General features: G+C 47.5%; 11 protein-coding genes across 11 annotated transcripts; 6 read left to right on the top strand and 5 right to left on the bottom strand.

Annotated features, from left to right (window-relative positions):
• Positions 1 to 846: 846 nt before the first annotated feature.
• Positions 847 to 1799, top strand: ASPWEDRAFT_25696 (putative short chain oxidoreductase/dehydrogenase; the record flags this gene model as incomplete). The annotated part of the gene is made up of 3 exons (XM_040832764.1): positions 847 to 1139; positions 1189 to 1370; positions 1417 to 1799. The coding sequence occupies 3 exons, from the start codon at positions 847 to 849 to the stop codon at positions 1797 to 1799; spliced, it is 858 nt and encodes a 285-aa protein (XP_040693580.1).
• Positions 1800 to 4269: 2470 nt separating this feature from the next.
• On the bottom strand, positions 4270 to 5450 carry ASPWEDRAFT_58172 (uncharacterized protein; the record flags this gene model as incomplete). Its single annotated transcript, XM_040838365.1, has 3 exons — positions 4270 to 4634; positions 4680 to 5109; positions 5165 to 5450. The coding sequence occupies 3 exons, from the start codon at positions 5448 to 5450 to the stop codon at positions 4316 to 4318; spliced, it is 1035 nt and encodes a 344-aa protein (XP_040693579.1). The 3' UTR covers positions 4270 to 4315.
• Positions 5451 to 6701: 1251 nt separating this feature from the next.
• On the top strand, positions 6702 to 7310 carry ASPWEDRAFT_49751 (uncharacterized protein; the record flags this gene model as incomplete). Its single annotated transcript, XM_040837327.1, has 1 exon — positions 6702 to 7310. One exon carries the CDS (start codon positions 6702 to 6704, stop codon positions 7308 to 7310), a length of 609 nt encoding a protein of 202 aa, XP_040693578.1.
• A 512-nt stretch (positions 7311 to 7822) lies between these two features.
• ASPWEDRAFT_169725 (allantoate permease family MFS transporter) lies at positions 7823 to 9762 on the bottom strand (the record flags this gene model as incomplete). Its single annotated transcript, XM_040830505.1, has 7 exons — positions 7823 to 8121; positions 8175 to 8441; positions 8465 to 8498; positions 8547 to 9095; positions 9159 to 9339; positions 9395 to 9474; positions 9553 to 9762. The coding sequence occupies 7 exons, from the start codon at positions 9760 to 9762 to the stop codon at positions 7823 to 7825; spliced, it is 1620 nt and encodes a 539-aa protein (XP_040693577.1).
• Positions 9763 to 10237: 475 nt separating this feature from the next.
• Positions 10238 to 11500, bottom strand: ASPWEDRAFT_37774 (uncharacterized protein). Its single transcript, XM_040834755.1, has 2 exons — positions 11338 to 11500; positions 10238 to 11260 (listed from the first exon to the last, which is right to left on the bottom strand). Exons 1-2 carry the CDS (start codon positions 11488 to 11490, stop codon positions 10460 to 10462), a joined length of 954 nt encoding a protein of 317 aa, XP_040693576.1. The 5' UTR covers positions 11491 to 11500; the 3' UTR covers positions 10238 to 10459.
• Positions 11501 to 12404: 904 nt separating this feature from the next.
• Positions 12405 to 15183, bottom strand: ASPWEDRAFT_25690 (Zn(II)2Cys6 transcription factor; the record flags this gene model as incomplete). Its single annotated transcript, XM_040832763.1, has 5 exons — positions 12405 to 12491; positions 12563 to 13521; positions 13568 to 14988; positions 15041 to 15067; positions 15122 to 15183. 5 exons carry the CDS (start codon positions 15181 to 15183, stop codon positions 12405 to 12407), a joined length of 2556 nt encoding a protein of 851 aa, XP_040693575.1.
• ASPWEDRAFT_401020 (uncharacterized protein) lies at positions 15135 to 15801 on the bottom strand. The gene is made up of 2 exons (XM_040835241.1): positions 15621 to 15801; positions 15135 to 15484 (listed from the first exon to the last, which is right to left on the bottom strand). The coding sequence occupies exons 1-2, from the start codon at positions 15692 to 15694 to the stop codon at positions 15190 to 15192; spliced, it is 369 nt and encodes a 122-aa protein (XP_040693574.1). The 5' UTR covers positions 15695 to 15801; the 3' UTR covers positions 15135 to 15189.
• A 297-nt stretch (positions 15802 to 16098) lies between these two features.
• On the top strand, positions 16099 to 17321 carry ASPWEDRAFT_37769 (putative integral membrane protein). The gene is made up of 6 exons (XM_040834754.1): positions 16099 to 16136; positions 16236 to 16259; positions 16319 to 16511; positions 16561 to 16612; positions 16667 to 16826; positions 16876 to 17321. Exons 2-6 carry the CDS (start codon positions 16237 to 16239, stop codon positions 17060 to 17062), a joined length of 615 nt encoding a protein of 204 aa, XP_040693573.1. The 5' UTR covers positions 16099 to 16136; position 16236; the 3' UTR covers positions 17063 to 17321.
• A 224-nt stretch (positions 17322 to 17545) lies between these two features.
• On the top strand, positions 17546 to 19012 carry ASPWEDRAFT_37768 (presequence translocated-associated motor subunit PAM17). The gene is made up of 2 exons (XM_040834753.1): positions 17546 to 18350; positions 18428 to 19012. Exons 1-2 carry the CDS (start codon positions 17766 to 17768, stop codon positions 18602 to 18604), a joined length of 762 nt encoding a protein of 253 aa, XP_040693572.1. The 5' UTR covers positions 17546 to 17765; the 3' UTR covers positions 18605 to 19012.
• Positions 19013 to 19315: 303 nt separating this feature from the next.
• Positions 19316 to 20616, top strand: ASPWEDRAFT_37766 (enoyl-CoA hydratase/isomerase family protein). The gene is made up of 4 exons (XM_040834752.1): positions 19316 to 19730; positions 19781 to 19891; positions 19947 to 20303; positions 20360 to 20616. Exons 1-4 carry the CDS (start codon positions 19426 to 19428, stop codon positions 20508 to 20510), a joined length of 924 nt encoding a protein of 307 aa, XP_040693571.1. The 5' UTR covers positions 19316 to 19425; the 3' UTR covers positions 20511 to 20616.
• A 499-nt stretch (positions 20617 to 21115) lies between these two features.
• On the top strand, positions 21116 to 22375 carry ASPWEDRAFT_25686 (uncharacterized protein; the record flags this gene model as incomplete). The annotated part of the gene is made up of 1 exon (XM_040832762.1): positions 21116 to 22375. One exon carries the CDS (start codon positions 21116 to 21118, stop codon positions 22373 to 22375), a length of 1260 nt encoding a protein of 419 aa, XP_040693570.1.
• Between the last annotated feature and the right edge of the window lie 244 nt (positions 22376 to 22619).

Genomic DNA, 22619 nt, shown 5'->3' with positions numbered 1-22619 from the left:
AGGGCAAAGAGCCACTACATCCTATCCTCGACTCTTAGATCTTTCATACCTCCCTTCAAGATGCGATAAATTCTACCATCATGATTGTGATGCCGCCTGACGTCCAAGCTGTTTAACTTTAACATTGTTGACCTGTTCCAACGGGAAATGATCCACGGATCGTCCCTGCGATGGACCCAGATCTTCACCAAGATGGACGGATTCTTGGAAGGCCAAGAAGGTTCTTCGAAGCGCCGACAGGGAAGAATGCTTCTGGTGATCTGTCAGTTTCTGCATCGCTTTTAAGCTTAGACACTTGTTTCTTTTGTTCTGGAAGCCGGAGTGGCTGCGTCGATCTGTGCGACCGTCTGCATTCCAGCCTTGACGGGTTCAGCCAGACAACACCAGCTGCTACTCAGCCTACTCAGCCTACTCTGCTAGTACTTTCGGTCTATCACCGCACACTCAATGTTAACCTGCATTTGCTAAATCGTTCTAATGGACCGACATACTAACTACTAACTGACAAAGGCAGAACAGTCTTATCTCCTCGCGGAGTACTTACCTCCGTGCAAATTTCGAAGCTGTATCCAACAGACAAATGAAAATCCTCAACATCTCATCATGTGATATATTGTTCATCCTGGAGGAAGCCGCTCTAAGCACTAAAAAGACGATCACCAGAACATCGACGGAGTTGAAGGCCGGAGATTGCGCTTATTGCCATCTGATGCGGAGTTGATTCCGTTAAATCCCGCATACCATGGAGATAAAGTCTAGGATATAAAAGCTGCTATTCCAGTTGCTGAATTACTGGTATTTAGCGGACTTCACTTATACTAACTAACGGATATCCAATCTACAACCATGTCTACACCACAAGTTTGGCTCATCACAGGCGCTTCCTCCGGCTTAGGCACCGTCCTCGCCGAAACCGTCCTAAAAGCCGGCCATAAAGTGATTGCGACAGCCCGTGATCCTGTCAAAGCAGCCCAGACACATCCCCAGATTGAATCTCTCGGTGGAAAATGGCTACAACTCGACATTACCCGGCCAGATACGAAGGAGACAGTCGAAACCGCCATCCGCGAAGCTGGTCATATCGATGTTGTCGTGAATAATGCAGGGTACTCGTTGCTGGGTAGTATAGAGGATATGAGGTATTCCAACTGGCTGGACGGATATAACAAACTTGCTAACACCACGCAGCGAAGAAGAAATTCACCAGCAGATAAACACCAACCTCTACGGCCCGATTCGAGTAACCAAAGCCGCCCTCCCATTCATGCGCGAACAAAAGTCCGGCACAATCGTCAATGTAGGTAGTATCGCCGGAATCCACGGGTATCCATCATGTGGTCTCTACGCAGCCAGCAAATTCAGTCTCGAGGGTACGTTTCCAGCTCTAGCTTAGAATATCCAACTAACACCAAGAAGGTTTATCCGAAGCCCTCTCAGTGGAAGTAGCTCCATTCAACATCCGAGTCCTCCTAGTCGAACCAGGTTCATTCCGTACAAACTTCCTCTCTGCATACCTCACACCAGCCGCCGGATTGAACCCGGCATACGAAGGCACCGCAGTCGATCAAATGCTGCAACTATTCCGAGACAGCAACGGCAAACAACCCGGTGACCCGGTCAAGGCTGTCGAGCGTATCTACGACGTGGTACAGGGTACAGGATTGGGAGCCGGGAAGACGAACTTCCTTCGACTTCCCCTAGGAAAGGACTGCATGTCTCGGGCCCGAAGCAAGTTGGAGGGAATGCTCAAGAACCTTGATGAAATGGAGGAGATAGCCAGCAGTACTGGTCTTGCATGATCTTCGGATGTTTATTACAGGTATGAAATTGCATGGGATCAATCTTTGCTAGATTCGTTTTATCTCGCACGGTGTATATACAAACGAAGATACGAATAGAAGAAACGACGAGAAGAATTTTCTCTTGAGCACAATGCATATCGGAACTTCGCCATGTGAATGACTGGGTCCTTCGGTCCTCCAAATACCAGCGACTCTTGAATGCCCAACTAAGATTGATTGACTGACTAGTAGAATATCTTCGAGATCCTGAGACTGCATGTGCATCCATTGAAATAAAAGCGAAAGGTAACAGGAAGAATGCATCAGAACAGAGCGCTGAGATTTTTCTAAACCTCCCAGTCGCCATGGGCCCTCAAAACCTTTTCTGTGCCGTTCTTGCATGCGGTTATCATGAAGATCAAATCATCTGAACGGACTCAGCTTATTCTGGGAATTTTCCCATGTCGCCTGGACGGACCTGCAAGATGGTGCCGTCACTGTGTCTGAGATTGCAGAATTTGTGTACAAGATCATCGCGTTCATGCTGCGTCATTGTTGTGCATAAAACACAAGTGTCTATGTTTGCAAGACCCTGTGTCCATTTCGTTTATCAATCTGTTAGAGCCGGCGTGGATGAACCAAGGCATCATGGACTGTTGACACTTTTATTTCGCATCGGAGGTGTAACTATCATATTTCATTAAATGCAGTTGCTATATCAGAAGAATTGACTTGCTCGGCGCGATCATTTGATCATATATCATTATGAAATGAGTATGAGATGAGTTTTTGGATGATTAGAATTGGAGATTTCATCATATTTATAGAGTAGATTGGAGTGAATGTAAATATAGGCAGTGATGGAATTATCTTAGGCAACAGATGCCTGGAATAACAGACAGATGAATATCCAACATTTCCCTCATGAATTCACCACTATCTTCAACAAACAGCATAGCCCATCTATATACAATCATGCTTGATTTCATTAAATTACTAGATTTGAGATTCTTCATAATAATCGCAGAACTTTTGCGACTCGAAATACTCAACCCCGATCAGATCGATGACATGCTCGCATTCCACGAAATACTATGTTAGAAACGGAAGCTATACCCACTGGCAGCAGCAGTTCGATACGTGGCCAAGCTCCTCACACTAGTCCGTGAAAAAGAAAAACAGATCCAGTGGATTAATCAAGGCTGGAGATTGAGAGAGCAGATAGCATCCATCATACTCCTTGAACTATCCCTAATAGGCAGAATTGAGATCCTCCATCAGCAATTTCTACCAGGTCCAGGTGCAGAAGACCAGTTCTTATATGAAGCTCTACAGAAAGAGCACGACAAGCTCAAAGCACGTCAGGTCCAGATCGACGACGACCACATTGTCTTTTGCTGTCAGTGTCCGGGTGGTGCCTGGATAAGAGAGCATCTCAGTGTTTCCTGGTGGGAGAGGGAAATTAATGACTGTAAAGCGAGGGGAGGATGTTGCAGTCGATCGTGTCAGTGTTGTATGAAAAGTAGGCGGAGTCCTGGTGGTCAGAAGGGGAGTATTTTTCCAGATGTGCAGGTACATTGTACGTCGGATTGCTGGTGTTGCTTTCATGAGATGATATAGTCTTGATGGATTATAGGATTATAAGTGGTGGTTTGTTTAATAGGACTTTGTGAGGCAGCTGGGTCCTACTGTCTCTTCTTACCTTCTCTCACCTTCCCATTCCCCATCTTCCATCCTCTACTTGCTGCTCACGATCATCAAATGGCTTTCTTTCTGACACTATATTGGATAATAGTAGCAATCCTGTGCATCGCAATACTCAACTCTTGCCTACCAAAGAGGATAATCACCAAAATCCAAAAATTCAAAATCGACAACCTCTTCGCAACCCTCGAACACCGTCTAAAGAAAGCAGACCGATCCGAAATCGCAGCAGCAATCCGCAAAGTCGCCAAATTCTACACACGCCCAAGCGAAAAAGTGAAGCAGATTAAATGGATCACACGATGGGATACTCTTGCCAAGAAAGCACAATCCATAGCACACCGTGAACTGTACCTATACGAAAGACGAGACCTGCTGTCTCAATGATCCTATACTCAGGGATTCACCGATAACGAACTCGAGATGTTCAAGGCTATACAAGCGGAGATCAATGGCATCGAGGCTAGATATACAAGGGTTTCTGACGAATGGAATGAGAATAGCAGCCAACAACCATCTGGTGCTTGGATTAGAGAACACGATATCATGTTTGAGAACTGGTGGGAGGAAAAGGTCGACGAATGCTAGTCGAATGGAGGCTGCTGCAGTTGATTGTATCAGTATTGCAGCAGATTCAGATGGGGATATGATGGTTAACAGGCAACGGAATATTCAGAGGCATTCATTCATTGTACGACAGAGTGTGGATGCTGTATTCGATGGAGGGGATATTATGAGCCGGACGAGAAGGAGAGAAGGGATCGAGAGTGGGAGACGAACTTGTCTTTTGTATAATTTGTATAACCAGTTCTATTCTTTATTATAATCGATTACATTCTCTCAACAGCAGACTTGCCCGTCAAATGTCTCTCGCTGACAATAACCCCCCGATATCGCATCCTCCCCTCCTCCATCATTTGATACGCAGCTTCAATCCCACCCTTGGTCATCGGCCAGCTCATCACGATAGGCCGGATTCCTTTGAGCGAGACAAAGCGCAGCATCTTCCTGACAGCCAGCTGGGAAGCACCAGACGATCCTTGGATTCGGATACCGTTGGAAACTAGAGCCTGGATAGGGAGAGGCGGTGTTTCAGAGCTGACCGTCAAGAGATGGATAGTGCCAGAGTGAGCGACGAGGGGAAAGATCCTACACCAGTCAGTATACACGATCCAGATAGATGGAGAGACTGACCTGGCGAAATCAGGCGCACCACTGCCACACCATAGCAGATGCTGGACGGGCTTCACTGCGGTCTTAGAAACGCCTTCTTCGAGGACGTGGAACTCCTTTGCCCCCAGCCCCGTCATGACCTCGCTTTTATCGCTCTTCGATCCAAACGCAACAACGTCGTATCCCAATGCAGAGGCAAACTGAACAGCCATATGCCCTATCCCACCCACGCCTTGAATCCCAACTCGATCTCCCGGTCTCAGATCGTATGACGTCAAGGCATCCCAGACTGCGGCACCACCACACATGAGGGGGGCAGCAAATTGAGACTCCAAGATATCAGGCAGCTTGACCAACATACTCTCATCCCAGACAGCATGGGTAGCAAACGAGCCGATCTTGAAAGCATCAGTCCCGTACGGCTCGCGTTGCTCACAATATTGGTCCTTGTCTGGGATTATCAGCATACTCTCTTCTATCCTACTCTTAATTACGGACAAACTCACCAGTAATGCAATAGTCGCACTTCCCACACACTTTCTGAACCCATCCAAATCCAACTTTATCGCCCGTCTTGAAGGACTCAACGGCACTTCCAACGCCCCGAACGATTCCTACTCCCTCGTGACCTAACGCAATAGGCTTGTTCTTGTATAGCCGGTCTGTCCCGCAGAGTCCGGCATGCGTGATCTCGACAAACACTCCAGTGGGCTGGATAGTGCGTCTGACAGTGTCAGGGACGACATTGCCGCTCTCTGAGCCGCGGAAGATGTTGAATTCGACTGTTGACATTTTCTTTTTTTCTTATTGAAGTTTACTATTATGTAGTGTTTCTGGGGGCATGGGCTGTCTATAATTATGCTGGGAATGAAGTCATCATCACTTAATAGTTGGACTATTGGATCGCATTCATTGTCCGTCTGACAAAAGCATGCGTCAATGGAATCTATAATATCATTCTAGCAATAAATACTACAGTATTTATTTGCGTTGAGCTCTTCTTTTCACCTGATTAACGTTGCACTTTATGGCCCTCGTTATGGCTTTATATCAGCTCACTGCTGTCTGATTGGGTATGTAAATCAAGTTAACAAGAGCTGCCTAAAGTAGTGTAATTATTGCATATTCAAGGCGTCCACCGTAGACTGAAGATACTTTCTCTCCCTCTCTCGATCCAATAATCCATCATCCATCGTACAACTACACGCCTGCTCTCTATTCTTCTACGAACGGATAAAACACCCACTCGCTTCATTCTCCCATCTCGTTCTTGATCGATATACCACTGGCCGTATTTCTAAGTGACACCACGCTCATCCTTACATGGATCCAACTGCTACTGGCAGTCTACATCGTCCATATTTCCTCAAAGTATTTTCTATCCAGGCTCAAACAGCGGTATGCCAAATTAACCATCAAAAAAAGACTATATAACTAATTTGACATGATGCTAGAAATAAGCAACATCTGTCTATTCTCCCAGTCCACGAGCACAATCAAGAGAAGAAAGGTATGGCAGTTAAAATATACCGCATGCTGTATATAATACTTTCCTATCGAAGAGTCTCGAAGAGTTTCCCTCGTGTTGCAGGCGATGTCAAGAGTGAAAGGATTGCTTGATTCTGCTGTATCTCTACATGTGATAGTTGTTTGCTGTATATTCTTTGTTAAAATGTTCAGAAAAGATATGTACAGTATATGCTTGGATGGATGAAGCCATTGCTCAAAATTGTCTCTTTTGGGGTATATCAGTTGTCAGAATATATTGTTTAAGCTGAATTGGTCGCATTTATAAATTCAATTTTGGCTAGCGGCTGCTTATACACAAACCCTAAGAACTCATCTGAATATCCTCATAGAATATTCACCAATTTGTATAGATCCCTACCTGTGTCATCACGCCAAGAACGAGCACTAACCGGCCCGCCCCGCTCCTCTCATTGTGTCCCGCATCTCCAGCTTCCACCATCTCACACTCCCTCTCACCTACCATACTTACCCATCATGACCGACTCATGTTCATCCAATCCCTCAAGCGCCAGCATGAATCCCCGCCTCCTCTCTAGCATATTCTCCTCCCTCGGCTCGCGCAGCTGGGCCTTAACCCGCACCCTCAAGAGCGACAACCCAATGGACATCAAGGGCGAATTGCGCGGCATGGCAACCTTCACACCGCTCCGAGGAAACGGTAACGACAACAATGACGTCGTGTATCGCGAAGAAGGCGAAATGCCCAGCACGGTCGGGATGGGCATGGCGGGCCTCCGATGGACGAAGAAATATATCTGGCGTTTGGGCGAGAAGGGCAATATCAGTGTGTGGTTCGTCAAGGTTGGGGGTGAACAAGACGAGGCGGATTACCTCTTTCATGAGTTTGATTTTGCCGGTGAAAACAAGGATAAGGATACGGAGGATGCGACAAACCCGGTTGTCACTCCGCCTACGCCGCCGCTGCTTTCGAATTCAGACCGGGAGACAACGGTCCTCATGGCGCGCGGAAACCATTTGTGCATTAAGGATATGTATCGAACGGCGTATGCGTTTCGGATTGATCCCGAGACTGGTGATGTGTTGAGCTGGTCGAGCCGGCATATGGTCAAGGGGCCTAAGAAAAACCAGGATATTGTCAATTTATACCGGTTGGAGGGGTGATTTCGTCCTGAGAAGTTATCATATCGATACTACCAGACTGAAGATTTACGGTGTCTAAAAGAACGTCTGACAACCGAGACGAACCGAGACCCATCACCTCGATCTATCACGGGAATCAATCCATAACAACTATATGTATATCTGGAGGCAGTGAACAGCCTTACTGTATGGTTTTAACAGATGGTTGTTAGCTCAAGAGTCTCCAGCTCGAGATTGTTCGCGACAGATTAGATTCACTACAGGCGATACACAGCAACAGCAGGCAACTTTATCAGATCTAGATTAACCATTGCTTTAGAAGTCATTGTAATTAGTCGCATCGAGGAATACCTCAGTAAGAACCAATACCCAGTTGCTTTTATGTTTCGTTTCCTTCTGCAGTCTGTAATAGTCATTATTCCCTCTTCTATCCAACTGGCATGCATCTTCACATGCTCTATATATCCTCATATCATGATGTTCATAACCAAACGTGGATGTCATAACCAACGTCTGTCTGCAAAATAAACTGTTCACAGAGTGTATATAAAATCTGGCCTCTTATCACCTAGGGCTGAAATCTGACTAGGAGTCAGTCCCTCAACCCAGTGGTCACGGTCTCCACGACGACGCTTGCGGTTCTCCCGTATTAAAAGGTAATACTGCAACGTGGAACATATGAGCAGGAATATCACGAGATATCCGAGAACGACACCGTGGCCGGGGTAATAGGTGGGTTTGTCTTGGCCGCGGTAGATGTTGGAAGCGACAACTCCGTTGAGGTTTCCCCAACCGATGACGATCCCCAGGGTTACGCCTCGTTTGTAGACACCTGATGATCCAGTTAGACAAGAAAAGCTGACGTGGAATAATCATAAAACATACCCTCAGTGTTGTTACTACACCAGGTGATTGTATTAGCGACACAAGGGTAGATACCCATGGCACCTAGGAATGTCCCTGCATATTGAACACCGGGTGAATTGGAGCCGATGAGCATGCAGAAACCTGCAATGCCTATGAAAGATGTGAATATGTTGCAAAGTCCACGCTGTTTCGTGCGATCGGCAATGAATCCGACTGCGACGGTTAAAATGGCTGCTGCTGCGTATGGTGGGACACTGAGAAGTTGAGCTTTGATTTCGGTGTATCCTATATCTCGTTAGTCTGTTTACCCACGGGTTGAGGGTGAGTAAAGATGTTATTACCCTATGAGATGTTAGTATTTGGTAAAGCAGATGGTATGGTAGCACTTACTAGCTGGTTGATGATAGTCGGAACAAACAGGGAAAACGCATACAACGTGCTGTCGGAACCCATGTAGATAATGGCAAAGAGGTACGTTTTGTAATCCTTGATACTGGCCCAGAAGTAATCCCACTTGAGCTCTTCACGCTCAGCACTACCCTGCTGGTCGGCAGCAAGACGGCGGAGGACGCGCTTCTTGTCAGCGTCCGACAAGAACCTGGCCTTGTCGGGAAAGTCATGGATCATCCAGAACGACACGATACCGATAAGGATGGTCGCCAGACCTTCCAGAATGAAGATCCACGACCAACCCGATTTTCCACCAATTCCATCCATTCTGCCAATCGCAGCGGCCAGAAGACCACCGAAGGATCCAGCAAGGGCAGCCGAAGAAAAGAAAATGGCCATCCGGACACCGAATTCCGACCGTTTATACCAGCAGGAGAGGAAGTATCCAATACCAGGGAATAGGGCGGATTCCGAAAGACCGAGGAAGAATCGCGCGGCCATGATTCCGGCATAGTTGTGAACGAGACCCATGCAGGTCATGCAGATTCCCTACACAACAACTTGATCAGCGCACGACAACAAAAGTATTTATAAACAACGTGCAGTACTCACCCACAGCATCATGCAGATGGGAATAAAGATCTTCGGCGTTGTTCGCTTGAGTAACACGTTGGTCAATGGCTCGAAAACCGAATACGAGACGAAGAAAATAGTGAGCGCTGCATTGTATTGGTTGTCGGTCATGTTGAGATCATCCTCCAGTCCAACGAGCTTGGCATTGCCTATATTCGTTCTGGTAAACATTAGCATGCCTGTCGGCCAAGCTAATACAACTGAATGATACACACCGGTCAAGGAAGGAGATGAGATAGAGCAAACTCAGCCAGGGAACCAATTGCAAGTCAAGTTTCCAAAGCAATTTACGGTCCTAACCCGTGTGCATTAGCCATAAATCCAGAGTAAAGAGACGTAAATTAATAAAAGTTAGTAGTCAAAACAAACTTACAATCTTAGCCCGTTCCTCCTCGCTCAGCCCCGCATCCGGGTCCTCAAATTCCTCCAGTTTTGAGTTGTAGGTGACATCTCCAGGCTCGATATCCTTTGGAGAGCGTGCAGAGTCTGGCTTTTCGCTTGGCTTTTCATCGGACTTGTCGATTGGCTTCTCCGACACCATATCTGGGTTCTCATATGTCTTTTCATCATCAGGATGTGCCATGGTCAATGGTTGTTGACAATGCTCGCAATGAGAACAACGAGAGACTTGACAAAGAGATGGAGACAGCGAGAGGGGAAAAAAGGGACGAGAGGGGGGAAGAAGGGGAGCTCTTAAGAGTCAGGGCCCCAAACGTCATGGACAAGGGGGTCCATTTTCCATTCCAATCCGACGTTGCAATAGCCCGAAAGGATGAGTGGTAAAAGAGCGCAGATCTGTTAGACAGGAAGCAAGGGACAAAGACATAAATTTCCGCAAGAGAGAAAGAAGCAAACCCCAAGAGTTTCGGGCTATCGAGATTCGAGTCACACTCGCTCTGGGCCGCGCCGATCTCCAGGTTATTTTGCTCGAAGCTCCACGTTGGAACTGAAAATACGGGCTTTTCTTGCGGGGTTGAAGACAACCAGGGCTCAAAGCGCTGATCCTACGATGATTATTGGCTCGATCTTTTGACCGGCTCCAGCACTCATTGGGAATTGTCGCTTGTATGAATTTTTTATCCAGACTATCTTCTCGTCTAAAAGGGTGCTAATGCAGTGATGCTGCTAGTCTGCAATGCACGGCACACCCTAACTTGCATCTCGCAGCAGAATAATCCCAAACCCCGAAGATAAAACACCCACGTTCGCTATCTTGAATTAAGTTGACAAATCGTCTTTTGGAGATACAGTTCCTCAAGCCCAGCTCGAATTCCCGCCACCTATCCCATCGATCCAGTCTGATTGTTGCTAGAAGCCTTCAAAAACCTAAATTTACACTGCCGAAAACTGGGATGTACTTTGAAGAGCTCATATGCCCCGGCTGCCATCTTGATTCCGTGGAACCGAATAAAGACCTCCCCGGCCACGTGACCATCATTGACACGTTCAATATAGTCGCAGTAAACCGATTTCTTCAGCACCCGACAGACCTCTGCCGTGAGAGACTCACGAGGGCCGTAGATAGCTAAAGTCCTAGTGTACCCTTCCTTGATCAACCGTTGCATCTCAGCAGTCATCGGATATGTTGGTGTGTTAACAAGAGTGACCCGGGCTTTACCCATAGCAGTCCCAATACGTAGTCCCGCTCGAGAAAGACCGAGGAATCCCATTGCATCGTTCTGTGTCACAAAAACTACGATCGCGGTCGGTGATCCCGTCAAATGGCTTGTCTTGAGCAGACGGGCGGAGTAAATCTCCCCAGGGATCATGGATAAGATCTGACCCATGTCCGTTTTGATTGGAAAGTTTTCGATCTTGACAGTTCGATAGACATCCTTCTCTCGTTTGGCAGGGACATATCGTATGCCATACTGAAATACCCAGAGATCGGCAACGGGCTCGCGGGAGAGAATATTGGGACGATACATAAAGGCGTCGAGTTCATCGTTATCATTCTCGAAGACACTACATCCCTTGATGGCCCAGCGAATCTTTCCATCCCAAGGCCCTGTTGCTATTTTACTTCTCGGTCCAGTTGGGATAGCGTTGTTTTGACGGGGTTGAACGTCGGGAGTAGGCTTCTGTGTAGTACAACAGCATGTTAACTCAACTCATCCCAACAGAGCAGACCTAGGGGAGGTAGAGAAACAACACTCACTCGCTCCGGCTCCAACACAGGAATCATGAGGTCGTCCAGTCCACCATCAAGAAGTCCACCAGTCCCAGCAGCAAGCTTCGCACGAAGGGCAATCGCATCCGTCTGTTTTGGCTGCAAAATCGGCACTCGAATATCATCCAAGCCACTATCCATAAGATTCGACCCTTGCGCTTTCGTCTCGGTGGTCACAGAAGCCATACCGGTATCGCTGGTCTTGTCTGTGTACTGAACGGGAGTTGACGATCTAGAGGCCTGAAAGATTGACTGAATCTGAGCGTCAATTCGCCGGTGGAGAAAAACGTGAAGAAAAATATAGAAAGTGAATACGATGAGCAGATTTGTGATGAAAGTGTTGAAGGTGTCCAAGACACCCACAGAGGGTTGAGGGGCCCTGCAACCTTCCATATTGGGAAAGGGGAAGGAGAGTGTTGGTTGGTTGGAGGAAATGTTAGTGTTTATATCTTTTCTACCCAGATAGATGAGGAGAAGCTTGAAGAGATTAATAAAGAGAAAGGAGGATTGGAGAAATAAATACAGATTATGGAAGGGAAGAGGAGAAGGAGGAGAAATGTGAGGGTATTTAAGATGTTGGGGATAGTGAGACAGGCTGAGTGGGAGATCATGCGACTGGAGATAGAGTGAGTTGAAAGAGATTAAACACTCAGTAGAATGATGTTGGTTATGAATTTCAGTAGACCTCACATCTCATTCCTTACCTCAAACTCACTGTGCTCTCATATCAAAGAATTAACTAAACAATCACTGGACAAATGGTCATGAGAAATGATATCTCACTAACATAGCACTCTCCAATCGATTTCACCTCACCTTAGCATTAGTTGGCTTCAGGTAGATTCATTGAACCAAGGCTGGAGATGAACAGCACCTGCTTTGAAGTATGGCCAGTATAGAAGATAACATCGACATGATTTAAAAATTCCTTTCTCAGGAACACTTATCCCGAAAGTACTTACATATCAAACTAGAATGAAATATATTGACAATTTGCCTCATGATCCTTTCGTGAATCCATATTTTTAAAGTATCGTAGCATCCAATGATGCTTCTTATCCCAGGAATTCTCCTTGGGCCAAAGTAATCCATGGCGAGTCCTCGTCCCAGCAGCGCTGCATCAATTTTCGTGCATTTTGAATCTGTTAACGGCAAAATATGTTAGCAATGGACTTTGAGCTGTATTGCTAAAACAGGTAAACGGTTATCTCACCTGTTTCATGCCCGTCTTTTCCAAGCTCCTGAATCTTTCCAAAATTTCCTTCTTTTGCTGAGGATCTTGAGTTTCACAGCCTGCTGTAAACAGTGGAAACAAGACCCCGACTTCGGCAGGTGTATTCGTTTTTATTCTGCGCAGCGCTTCGGTAAGCTGGTCTAATGCCTCTTTGACCGGGGAGGAATATGGAGAGGTCCCCAAAACGCGGCGATGGAGATGAAGGACTCCTGCGAATCGAAACGCCTGATCAATAGCAACAATGTCCGTGGATCCCAAATTTTGGTAATGCTTTCCACTGGCATGGGCCCGCATATGTACATACTCCACGTCTGTGATCAACGATTCGGCTTCAAGAACCACTTCATCCGGTGGTCTCCAGTCGGAGCGGAAAGTCCCCATATCGTCAAAACGTTGATTGTCGCACTGGTGAACTAATTTGCCCAGGCGCGACAGAAACACACCGGTTCGTGGTGTAAAACCAGTAAAACAGTCAATGCAGAAATCATCATTTCCCCCTTCTGGGCAGCAGGTAGTTAACACAGAATGATATGTGAGTAATGGCGGTTCATTGAGTCGGCAAGACAAAGCTCCCATGATATCGATATACCCTAGCCAGCGAGCAAAAAATGCTCCAATACGATTTCCAGGATATGCCATTTGCTCTCCGTGGGCATTAAATAGATCACGGGCAAGTTTGAGGTGGCTTTGCCAAGGGATTGGTACCTCGAAAGTGCTAGGAGATATAATCTTCAACGAGAGAAGCATGATAGCCGTCGCCAGATGACTGTCGGTAACGTTTTCATGCGGGTCATCCAGGGCCAGACGTAGAGTCGGAAATACATTGCTGACCCAGTGCGCGATTCGATTGGAAGGCTCGGGGTGGTCCAAATATCGGGCACGATGACTGGCCGAATATGCCAGCGTGAGGTTTAAAAGGTTGGAATCCATAATAGCCACTACATTGTCAGCATAAAAATACGAGGATTATTTCCAGTAGCTTACTTGATGGTAGAACTGAGATAAATGGGTTGTCATCGCAATCGTGTGGAACCAACATCCTGGCCGTGTGATTGATAAAGTGGTGGAAATACATCAAGTTGATTGGATTCCCCAGAAGTGTTGAAGGCAACGGCGATAGGCATCTCGGAATATTTATAGGCACAGGAGACACATAATAAGAATGTCTAGAGTAAGAGTCTTCTTCTCTGGGCTGTGCTTGGGCGTTACCCGGTTCAGAAACATGAGGAGTTTTCCATTGTGAATTTATCAAATCTAGCGCGGAATTGATATCGATCGCAGCATGATCATCGTTTTTGTTCAAGTCCAAGTCAGGGCTACCACGGTCTAATCCATAATTGTCCGTTACACTGGTAAGATATACGTGCCATTTCCTTTTGGAAGCTGAACCATCAGTCTGGCGTGCCTCCTCATCGACGCCCCCGGCCTGGCTAGATTGGATGCCCACTGGCTGACCACTTGACTTGTACAAACAATTATCCAAGATCAATGACCTAGGTGTATCTTTGGTGTAAATGTCTTGCACAGCAACGGGGGAGTCGTTCGATGAGGTCGGAGTATTTTGCTGTGCACTGTACGATGAAGACAAACTCATCTTCCTTGGATGAGAAGATATTCCCCCTTCCAAATTCATGGAGATATCTGCTGGCGAGTCTTCATGTGGAAAGAAATGCAGTGTGTCAGCAAGGAAGGGATACCGAGGGACTTTGGGACGCTTGGCCTGTTGACCGGACACCATATCGTCGTATTCTGACGAAATGTCTATTGATCGCTTGGAAGTTTCCATAGACTGGCGGAGAGATGACGTTGGTCTCGAGACTGAGCTGGGTGTAAAGGGAAATATGCCAAAAGGTGCTATACTGGAGCTTCTATCGACTGGCGAAGGGAATTGCACACCGTCCACGTATGAAAGCGATGAGCTACATACAGGGATACTCTCTGTGGCATTTGGCGTCATTGACTGAGGAGACTGCACTGGCCATGCGATAATAATATCCTGCAGTTGTGGCGGTGACTTCACCGCTTCTGAGGTAGTTGTGTCTGCGTGATTGAAATGGTCCAATGGCTGGCCAGGAAAAGCAGGAGATCCGTGGAAGTCGTGGAGACCTCCAGCGTAGGATGTCTCTGGTGTAGAGGCTCCTGGGACATCGGAGTCCCAGAATATATTCTCATTGGTAAGGTCCAGCGATGAGTTGTTTCGTGGCGTATTGGACGAACTGGGCGGTTGAACTGGGGCAGGCGGCGAAAGAGGCAGGGAGAAAACAAACCCTCCTGAGTGGCCACTGGACGAGCCTGGAGATTCTACTGAATTCCTTTTCGTCCTACCCTCCCAATTCAAACGGATGCTATAATCACATGGTTCTCTTTGCCGTCGACAATTGAGACAGGACGGCTTTTCTTCGCCGCTACCATGCCAATTAGCAAGGACAAGGGTGCCAACGACAGCATAGAACGTACCATTTGACCTTTCGTGCTTTACATGGCCTGTATGCGATTAAGTCAGTTTGCGGTTAATCACGTCAGAGATAAAATGCTCACCAACATCCTTTGCGGCTTCTCCGCTTCGGTTCAGGTGCACCAGGCCTTCTAGGACGAGGCATTGCACGTCAACGAGAATAATTGGGTTGAGTGCAAAGATCGGACGAGAAATAACAATAACGACCTGGAGAATTAATGATTTGGGGCTTCAGATAGCCCAGGATTATTGCGTAAAGTAAGATCGCCATGCAGGCCATATACTGTGTATAGCACAGTATATGCTTCAGGGGAAGCTCAAGCGCCAATGAACGTCTTTTCCGCCGAGAACAGCGTTTGGCCCAAGTGGCCACAAAGCGATAATCGACCAGACACCCACACCTGGTGTTTGTACCCATCGAGGTGTGGGAGAAGGCTGAAAGAATCCTGGTAGAAGGCGTTGGAACGGGGACACTGACTGGGCAAGGTAAGTGATGAAAGGGAAGGTGGAGGAGATAATGTCGAAGTGGTGGTAATAAGACGACGCCTGCAGAGACCAACCGACTGGGAAACACGAGGGTACCTGGAAAGCGGAGGCCCATTGCCAGTCAAACGGCATTGAGATAGCCACAGGATGCGGGCCATATGGTTGGACATCGGCCATCTCCATCAATCATCCTCCATCGTTGCTCGCCATCCACAATGGATGGTTTGTGGGGAAACGCGACGATTCCTGCTGTTGGCGGTTAGACTGGAGATAAGGCACCGTCGGCACGCTGGTTGTTCCGGCTACCGTCGGGGCTGTCCGGTCATCGTCATCGTCATCGCCCAGCTGAGCTGTCGAGTCTCGCCATCAATCATCTTGGTTTAATTAATTCGTAGCTCTGGGAGCTTGTTGTTCTGCTTCAGACATCATGTCGCCGCCACTGCTTAAGCATCCTCTCCAATGGATGTCGAGCCCCTCAAGAGGGGTTTCGGCCCTGGTCCATGTGAGTATTTCCTTGTTTCTGGTTCCCATGGTCGTTCCGTGGCTGTCAGGCTGACTTCCCCGCCTTGCATAGTTGATGGGCCTGAGCAGCTTCATATGGTCGTTCAAATTGTACGTTGATGATATTATCTGCACAATATTCAGCCCATAAGAAAAATGGGTATTATTGCTATGATGTATCCCGATTGTGAAACTAACTGAGCCGGGTAGCATGCACGAAAATCCGAATCGCGCGTAAGGTTTCTCAACGGCACTACCCCCGGGAGGTTTACCGATATCTGATGGACCGATAGGAATGAAGCATACGGCTGGCACTTCCAGTATCTGACTGTTGTTGGTCTGGCTCTGTCCACTTTGACCTTTACTGCTGGTCTTTTGGCGGATTTGACCCTGTCGCCTCGGCTATTTTTAGCCAAGAACGTCTTATCTATTTGCAGTGCTCCTATGGAAGTTCTCATCAGCGTTCTTTACTGGGGTCTTCGATTGGTTAGTGTTATCGACCCAACGCTTAATTTACAACCTCTAATATCTTCAGATCGATGAGCGCTTGGTGGTCCCTGCATGGGCAGTGATTCCTTTGGACGCTGGTGCGTTTAACATCCAACCTAATGTCATGATTTTAGTTGACAATAAATATGCAGACATCGGCTTCCACGCAGTTCCCTCAATCGTCTTGTTGATCGACTTACTCCTTCTCTCCCCGCCCTGGACAATCAGCGTCTTACCAGCTCTAGGCTTGTCCAGCACTATTGCTTTTGGATACTGGATCTGGATTGAGAGGTGCTTTAAATACAACGGATGGTCTGTTGAATCTTTTCTATGTCTTTGGCTGAGATGCTGATATAAACAGGTATCCGTATCCTATCTTTGACCAGCTACCTTTCGAGGGCCGCGTTGGGCTTTTCGTGCTAAGTGCTGTGGTCATGGCTCTCAGCACCGGCACTCTCAAGTGGTTACACGGACGCGTCAATGGCTACGGCACCTCGGAAAAGACACAGTCTCGCCCTGGTGCTATCGAGAAGAATGGCAGTATTTAAAAGGCCACTATCTTGCTTTGTGACCGCCAAGATCCAACAAAGGGTCACTAGCAAGGATCCGCCTAACGAACATATGAGAACAATATTTATATATGACTGAACTATATATGCGAATGAGCGATAGATATATATAACTTATATAGCGTCAAGTACTTGCATCTTGGGGGCTTCCCCGGGCTGATCAATTTAATTGGGTATCGTTTCACAAATCTGTTTAGCATAGAGGATTGCTGTCTTTGTGGTTGAGACTATACGCCCTTATTCGGCTACATTATCTAGCCTAGATTTTACCAATGAAATAGATTATCAATCTAGCTTTATCGACCATAGGCAATGTTAAATACAGCGCATATCGCTGAATAGAATAGGTACCTACAATTGCTTGGTCACTATGGGCAAGTGGACTGTGACGTCACGTGGTCATTGATACCATTTCCTGCAATGATACAAAACTCAACACAGAAAAAAATCTTATGCCACTCTACATAACGAACCCAAGAATCAATCTAATTCCCTTTATAGACAGTCCTGATTGCAAGCAGATGTATATGTTGCTTGCTTGCTGTTGTAGTTAATGCGCAGTCTTGAATCCTGCTTACATAACCGACTACAGCTTTGAGCTTCCGTTTGTCGGAAACTCTTCAATCTCCGCTTTCTTCTCGCAACTTCAGCTCTGCATCACGCATCCTTTCTCCCGCTCAAGATGCACGGAATGACGATTAGTGCCCCGGTGCGCAATGCCGTGCTGGGTGGTCGCTTGTCTTCGGCCGCTCTGGGGCCACTCGCCTCGAGCCCAATGACCTCCCAAAAGACCTCATGGAAGCAACACACACGACCGGTCAGCACCTCGTCCACACAGATCAATGGCGTCTCTGCCCCCGCTACTGCATTGAAGGCGACACCTCGACCACAGGCAACAACGGCTTCCCTCTCGCCTGTCCTCCAGAGTACCTCGGTGCGCGCCAACTCGACCTCGTCGGATGTATCGGGCAGAGAAGAGGCGAAGAAGCTGGACTGGAACTCGTTCTTCAAGCTCCGTGCTTCTCGTCGCAGATACTCGCTTGCGTCGTCCATCGCCACCTCGTTGGTCAGCACTACTGCTGGTGTCCAGTTTCTCTCGACTCAGGATCTTGAGGGTCTCGGTGCGCAGGTGATGGGTCTGGACCCATTCGTTGTCTTGGGTATGGCCACCGCAGCATGCGGTGCGGCTGGATGGCTCGTGGGTCCTTTCGTTGGAAACGGTGTTTGGGGGTTGGTTAACAGGAAATACAAGACCTCGGTCATGGTGGTATGTGCTCAATCGAATCTGTCCAAGGGGTTTATTTCCCCGATGTGGTTTTAGACAGCTCTAACATTTGAATACAGAAAGAAAAGGAGTTCTATGACAGAATCAAGCGATTCCGGGTGGACCCTTCGTCTAACTCGATTGCGAACCCGGTCCCCGATTACTACGGCGAGAAGATTGGCAGCGTTCAGGGATACAGACAATGGCTCAAGGACCAAAGGGCGTACAACCGAAAGAGACGCAACTTTATTGCCTAAACGGTATCACCTCCTGAATCAGCATGATGGTTGGCAAATATTGAAGTTGGAAACCAGGCTTTATTGGCATATTTCGTATATCTTTCTGCCTTACTGGTTTCTACTTTATTTTCCTGGGGCCCTTGTTGGCCTGACACTCTCTGTACCAGATATTTCTCTTGTCTTCTAAATGAATGTTTTTAAGCGATCATAATGGTCTACCGTTTAACTTCACTTCCTGGGCGCTTAGCATAGTTAGCACAGCAGGACGATAGTGCTGTCTATGGCCTATCAGGTAATGAGTGCTGCTGTCCATAAAAACCACCTATCCCCAAACCGACAATCCCGTGTAACCGAGCACAATGGCATTGTCGAGCATAGAGTGTAGGACGACGTTTCACCATTGCATAAATCCGCCGACAATAGCTAACCAAACTAATGCCCGGTTAATCAAGTACTACAATCCCCACCACACCCGCTCAATTAAACGAGAGTTGTAACCGCTCAGCTGAGAACAGGAGGGTCCTTACTCCGCTGCCTTGCGGGGTACATTTGGACAAGGGGCATTGTTGACGATATCAGCCGACATGCCGAGGCTGGATTATTATTTTTAACTTCTTTCCAAGATGCGATACTGGTATACTACTCGCCAAAGGGCTGCGATTAATAAACATTCTTGCGCAGCCGACAGGATGTCGGTTCCGTGTATTATAATCACAATGGAGGGTAGGGTATATATTTGGCTTTGCCAACACAGTGATCATACGTGGCTAGCAAATTAAATAGCACTTCATCAACCACAGCAAGAATCAATTCCACAGCCAACAACTTACCAGAGCAAAATGTCCATCTCACTCCCCAGTTCGTACGAAACCCTTGATACCACACATATTAAAGTATCGCACCATCCAGCTGGGTCTCCAACAGTCACACCCGTTGTCGTTGTTACACTGAACCGGCCCGAGAAACAAAATGCCTACACAGAGCAGATGGGCAGCTCCCTGCAACACGTTTTCCAGCTGTTTGATGTCGACAGCCGGGTCAAGGTAATTGTGTTGACTGGTGCGGGGAAGACGTTTTGTGCTGGCGCCGATTTGGAGATTGGATTTAATGGAGTCCGCGGGAGGATCATGGACCACCGGGATAGGTTTGCATATGATCACGGTTGGATCGAAGCATGCAGGCTGATATAATTAGTGGTGGTCGGATTACGTTGGCTATACATAGATGTCGCAAGCCGACCATTTTCGCGATGCAGGGGTCGGCGGTGGGAGTGGGTATGACCATGTCTCTTCCAGCTACCATTAGGTATGTTTCTCCTTTGTCTCACCGATTGTCACCAGAATAAACTGACAGTTCGTAGAATTGCCCACGAGAAGAGCAAATATGGCTTTGTATTCGGTAGAAGAGGCATCACCATGGAATCTGCTTCCTCGTATTTCCTGCCACGTCTGATCGGATATTCTCGTGCCATGTATCTTGTCTCCACGGGCGCAGTCCTCCCACCCACTTCCAAGCACTTTGGGTCTTTATTCTCCGAAACGCTGCCCGAAGCCTCGCAGGTTCTGCCACGGGCATTGGCGTTGGCGACCGATATGGCGGAAAATGTGAGCCCGCTCGCGTCCTCGTTGAATCGGGATCTGATGTGGAGAGGTCCTGACTCGCCTGAGGAGGCACACTTGTTAGATTCGGGGATTCTGCTTCATATGTTCCAGGGAAGGTAAGTTCGTTGGATGTTTTATGATGCTGTTTAGTGAGTGAGCTGACGATTAGCAGGGACCAGAGAGAAGGCGTGGCGGCGTTCCTCGAGAAACGCAAGGCCAAATTCCAGGCGAATTTTGATGAAGACGCCCCAGTGATTTATCCATGGTGGAAAGAAACACATATTGATGCCCGGCCTAAGGCTGCGAGGGCATCGAAGCTGTAGATGATATCCATGATAGTTATGAATGTTAATGTGAATCAACAAGTCGCATCAGCCCGACTTTGCGATAAGAACGAAGAAGCCCGTGTTTCTGTCGCAACACTTTGACCCTGACACTAGACCTAGAGTAGCCTAGCTGCTCCACTACGGCACGATAGCGCCATTTTAGCGCTGCGCCTAAAAAGCTTCACCCAAATAAGGGAAATGGGCTTTCTCACTCTTCCTCTGCTTTTCAGTTTCCACGATGGAGCAGACACTGCAATTCGCCATGATCAGCCCTAGTGGACACAATGTCTTGCCCTGATTGTGGCAAGATTTGCAACTCCTGTAAATCTTGTGCTCATCTGCTGCAAACCGTGTAGGAACGACCAGGAATAGCAGCACAACAAGGGTAAATATAGCCCGTCTGGGCCACTCAGATTCATCGATCTGCCCTGATAAGTATTGCCATCGTCACGGGCTAGCTGCAATTGGCCCTGCGCAATGTGTGACAACGGCCGATCCAGTTGATTCTTTCTTTCTTCAGCGACGGTTAAATGCCCTCTCCCCCAACAACTTCTTCTCCCTCACCACCACCCCAGGCCATGTTGTCGCTCCCCGCTGCCAAAATGCAGCTGGCACGCTACCTGGAATTCAATAGAGGTCAGAAACGACTCTTGATCTCTTTCGGGGTGGTGTATCTCCTGGTTGTGTTTTTTTGCTTTTCGAATTCCGCTCGTGATCCTGGTTCGATTTTCTTTCGGCCCAGCCATGGTTATCGTCCCGAATACAGCGCCAAAAGAGTGGACGAAGCGTTGAAATATGTGTCGGCATTCAACCAATCGTCAACCCATTCAAATCAGAGCCTGACGACTGAAGGTGTTGAAATGTGCATTGGTATCGTCACAGTGAAGCGCCCTTTGGTGCAAAACCTCGACGTCACTGTCGGCTCTCTCCTTGACGGCTTATCGCCTGAGCAGCGGTCTGCTGTCTCTTTACAAGTACTTTTCGCACCCACCAACGCTTGGACGCATCCTGACTATGGACAACCCTGGGTCCCTAATATTATCGATCGTGTCCTCACCTATGAAGATTTTGATGCGCCTATCACGGACCTTATGCGCCTGGAGAGAAAGCATAGAATAGCAGAAAAGTCCCTCGTCGACTATCGACTAGCCCTAAATTCTTGCTATAATCAAACGGACGCACCGTGGATCCTGATGGTGGAAGACGACGTGGTGGCACAGAAGAAATGGTATGATCATACTATGCAAAGTTTGGAAACTATCAAGGACGGGCAAAGGCGTGGCGCGATTTACAACTGGTTCTATCTGCGCTTGTTCTATACGGAAAAATTCCTGGGATGGAATGACCAGTACTGGCCCACTTACCTATTCTGGAGTTTGGTTGTTGTTACAATACCGGGTACCCTGTTGATTTATGCACGACGAAACGCCCGATCGATTCGAGGAACTTTGACCAACCCATTTCTATTCGTGGTCTGCTTTGGCTGCATTCCAATGTTTATAATTCTCTTTTTTCTTGCGGGACGAGTGACCCTGCAACCGATGAAGCCGGGTGTTCATCTGATGAACCGAAATGGATGTTGCTCTCAAGCGCTTCTCTTTCCACGAAAGAATGTACCCCCGTTGATGGAATATTTGCGTTACAGACAGGACAAAATTCCAAAACCAGTCGACAGTGTCATTGAGGCCTTTGCGAATGACAAGGACTTTGACCGATTCGTCATATCGCCCTCACAGATGCAGCACGTGGGGGCTAGTTCATACAAAAAGAAACAAAAGACTGTTGAAGCACAGGGCCCATATCTAATATATGGTGCTCACGGTGTCTGGAGCATGGGATTTGAAAAGGCATACCAAGATTGATTCATGTTTCGGGCTTAAACATCTTCTATCGATAAAGACACCAGCTCGCAGAGCATGTTGGTCATCACTAAGACTCTCGATCGCCCCAGTCGCATAGATGGACCTTTGGACGAGAGCTACAGTATTACCAGATTGAAATGGTGGGTATGATTATTATGGGGTTTCCCAGATTGAACACTGCATTGCTGATGTCAACTGATATCAGATTTTTCACGTGCAGTCACAAATGATATGTGCCGAACGT

The sequence above is a fragment of the Aspergillus wentii genome (assembly GCF_001890725.1).
Source record: "Aspergillus wentii DTO 134E9 unplaced genomic scaffold ASPWEscaffold_2, whole genome shotgun sequence".
In the NCBI taxonomy this organism is placed as follows: domain Eukaryota; kingdom Fungi; phylum Ascomycota; class Eurotiomycetes; order Eurotiales; family Aspergillaceae; genus Aspergillus; species Aspergillus wentii.
The sequence above is the reverse complement of the archived record's forward strand: the minus strand, read 5'-3'. Positions and strand labels throughout refer to the sequence as shown.

Bases quoted from the DNA above. Each gene is read 5' to 3' on its own strand.
- ASPWEDRAFT_37774 (XM_040834755.1), bottom strand. From the start codon at position 11,490: ATGGATAGTGGCTTGGATGATATTCGAGTGCCGATTTTGCAGCCAAAA. The intron at 11,261-11,337 runs GTGAGTGTTGTT...TGTACTACACAG, and splicing joins CTGTGTTGGAGCCGGAGCGA to AAGCCTACTCCCGACGTTCA.
- ASPWEDRAFT_401020 (XM_040835241.1), bottom strand. From the start codon at position 15,694: ATGTCCAACCATATGGCCCGCATCCTGTGGCTATCTCAATGCCGTTTG. The intron at 15,485-15,620 runs GTACCCTCGTGT...GCCTTCTACCAG, and splicing joins AATGGGCCTCCGCTTTCCAG to GATTCTTTCAGCCTTCTCCC.
- ASPWEDRAFT_37769 (XM_040834754.1), top strand. From the start codon at position 16,237: ATGCACGAAAATCCGAATCGCGC. The intron at 16,613-16,666 runs GTGCGTTTAACA...ATAAATATGCAG, and splicing joins AGTGATTCCTTTGGACGCTG to ACATCGGCTTCCACGCAGTT. The intron at 16,827-16,875 runs GTCTGTTGAATC...TGATATAAACAG, and splicing joins TGCTTTAAATACAACGGATG to GTATCCGTATCCTATCTTTG.
- ASPWEDRAFT_37768 (XM_040834753.1), top strand. From the start codon at position 17,766: ATGCACGGAATGACGATTAGTGCCCCGGTGCGCAATGCCGTGCTGGGT. The intron at 18,351-18,427 runs GTATGTGCTCAA...ATTTGAATACAG, and splicing joins ACAAGACCTCGGTCATGGTG to AAAGAAAAGGAGTTCTATGA.
- ASPWEDRAFT_37766 (XM_040834752.1), top strand. From the start codon at position 19,426: ATGTCCATCTCACTCCCCAGTTCGTACGAAACCCTTGATACCACACAT. The intron at 19,731-19,780 runs GTTTGCATATGA...TGATATAATTAG, and splicing joins ATCATGGACCACCGGGATAG to TGGTGGTCGGATTACGTTGG. The intron at 19,892-19,946 runs GTATGTTTCTCC...GACAGTTCGTAG, and splicing joins TCTCTTCCAGCTACCATTAG to AATTGCCCACGAGAAGAGCA.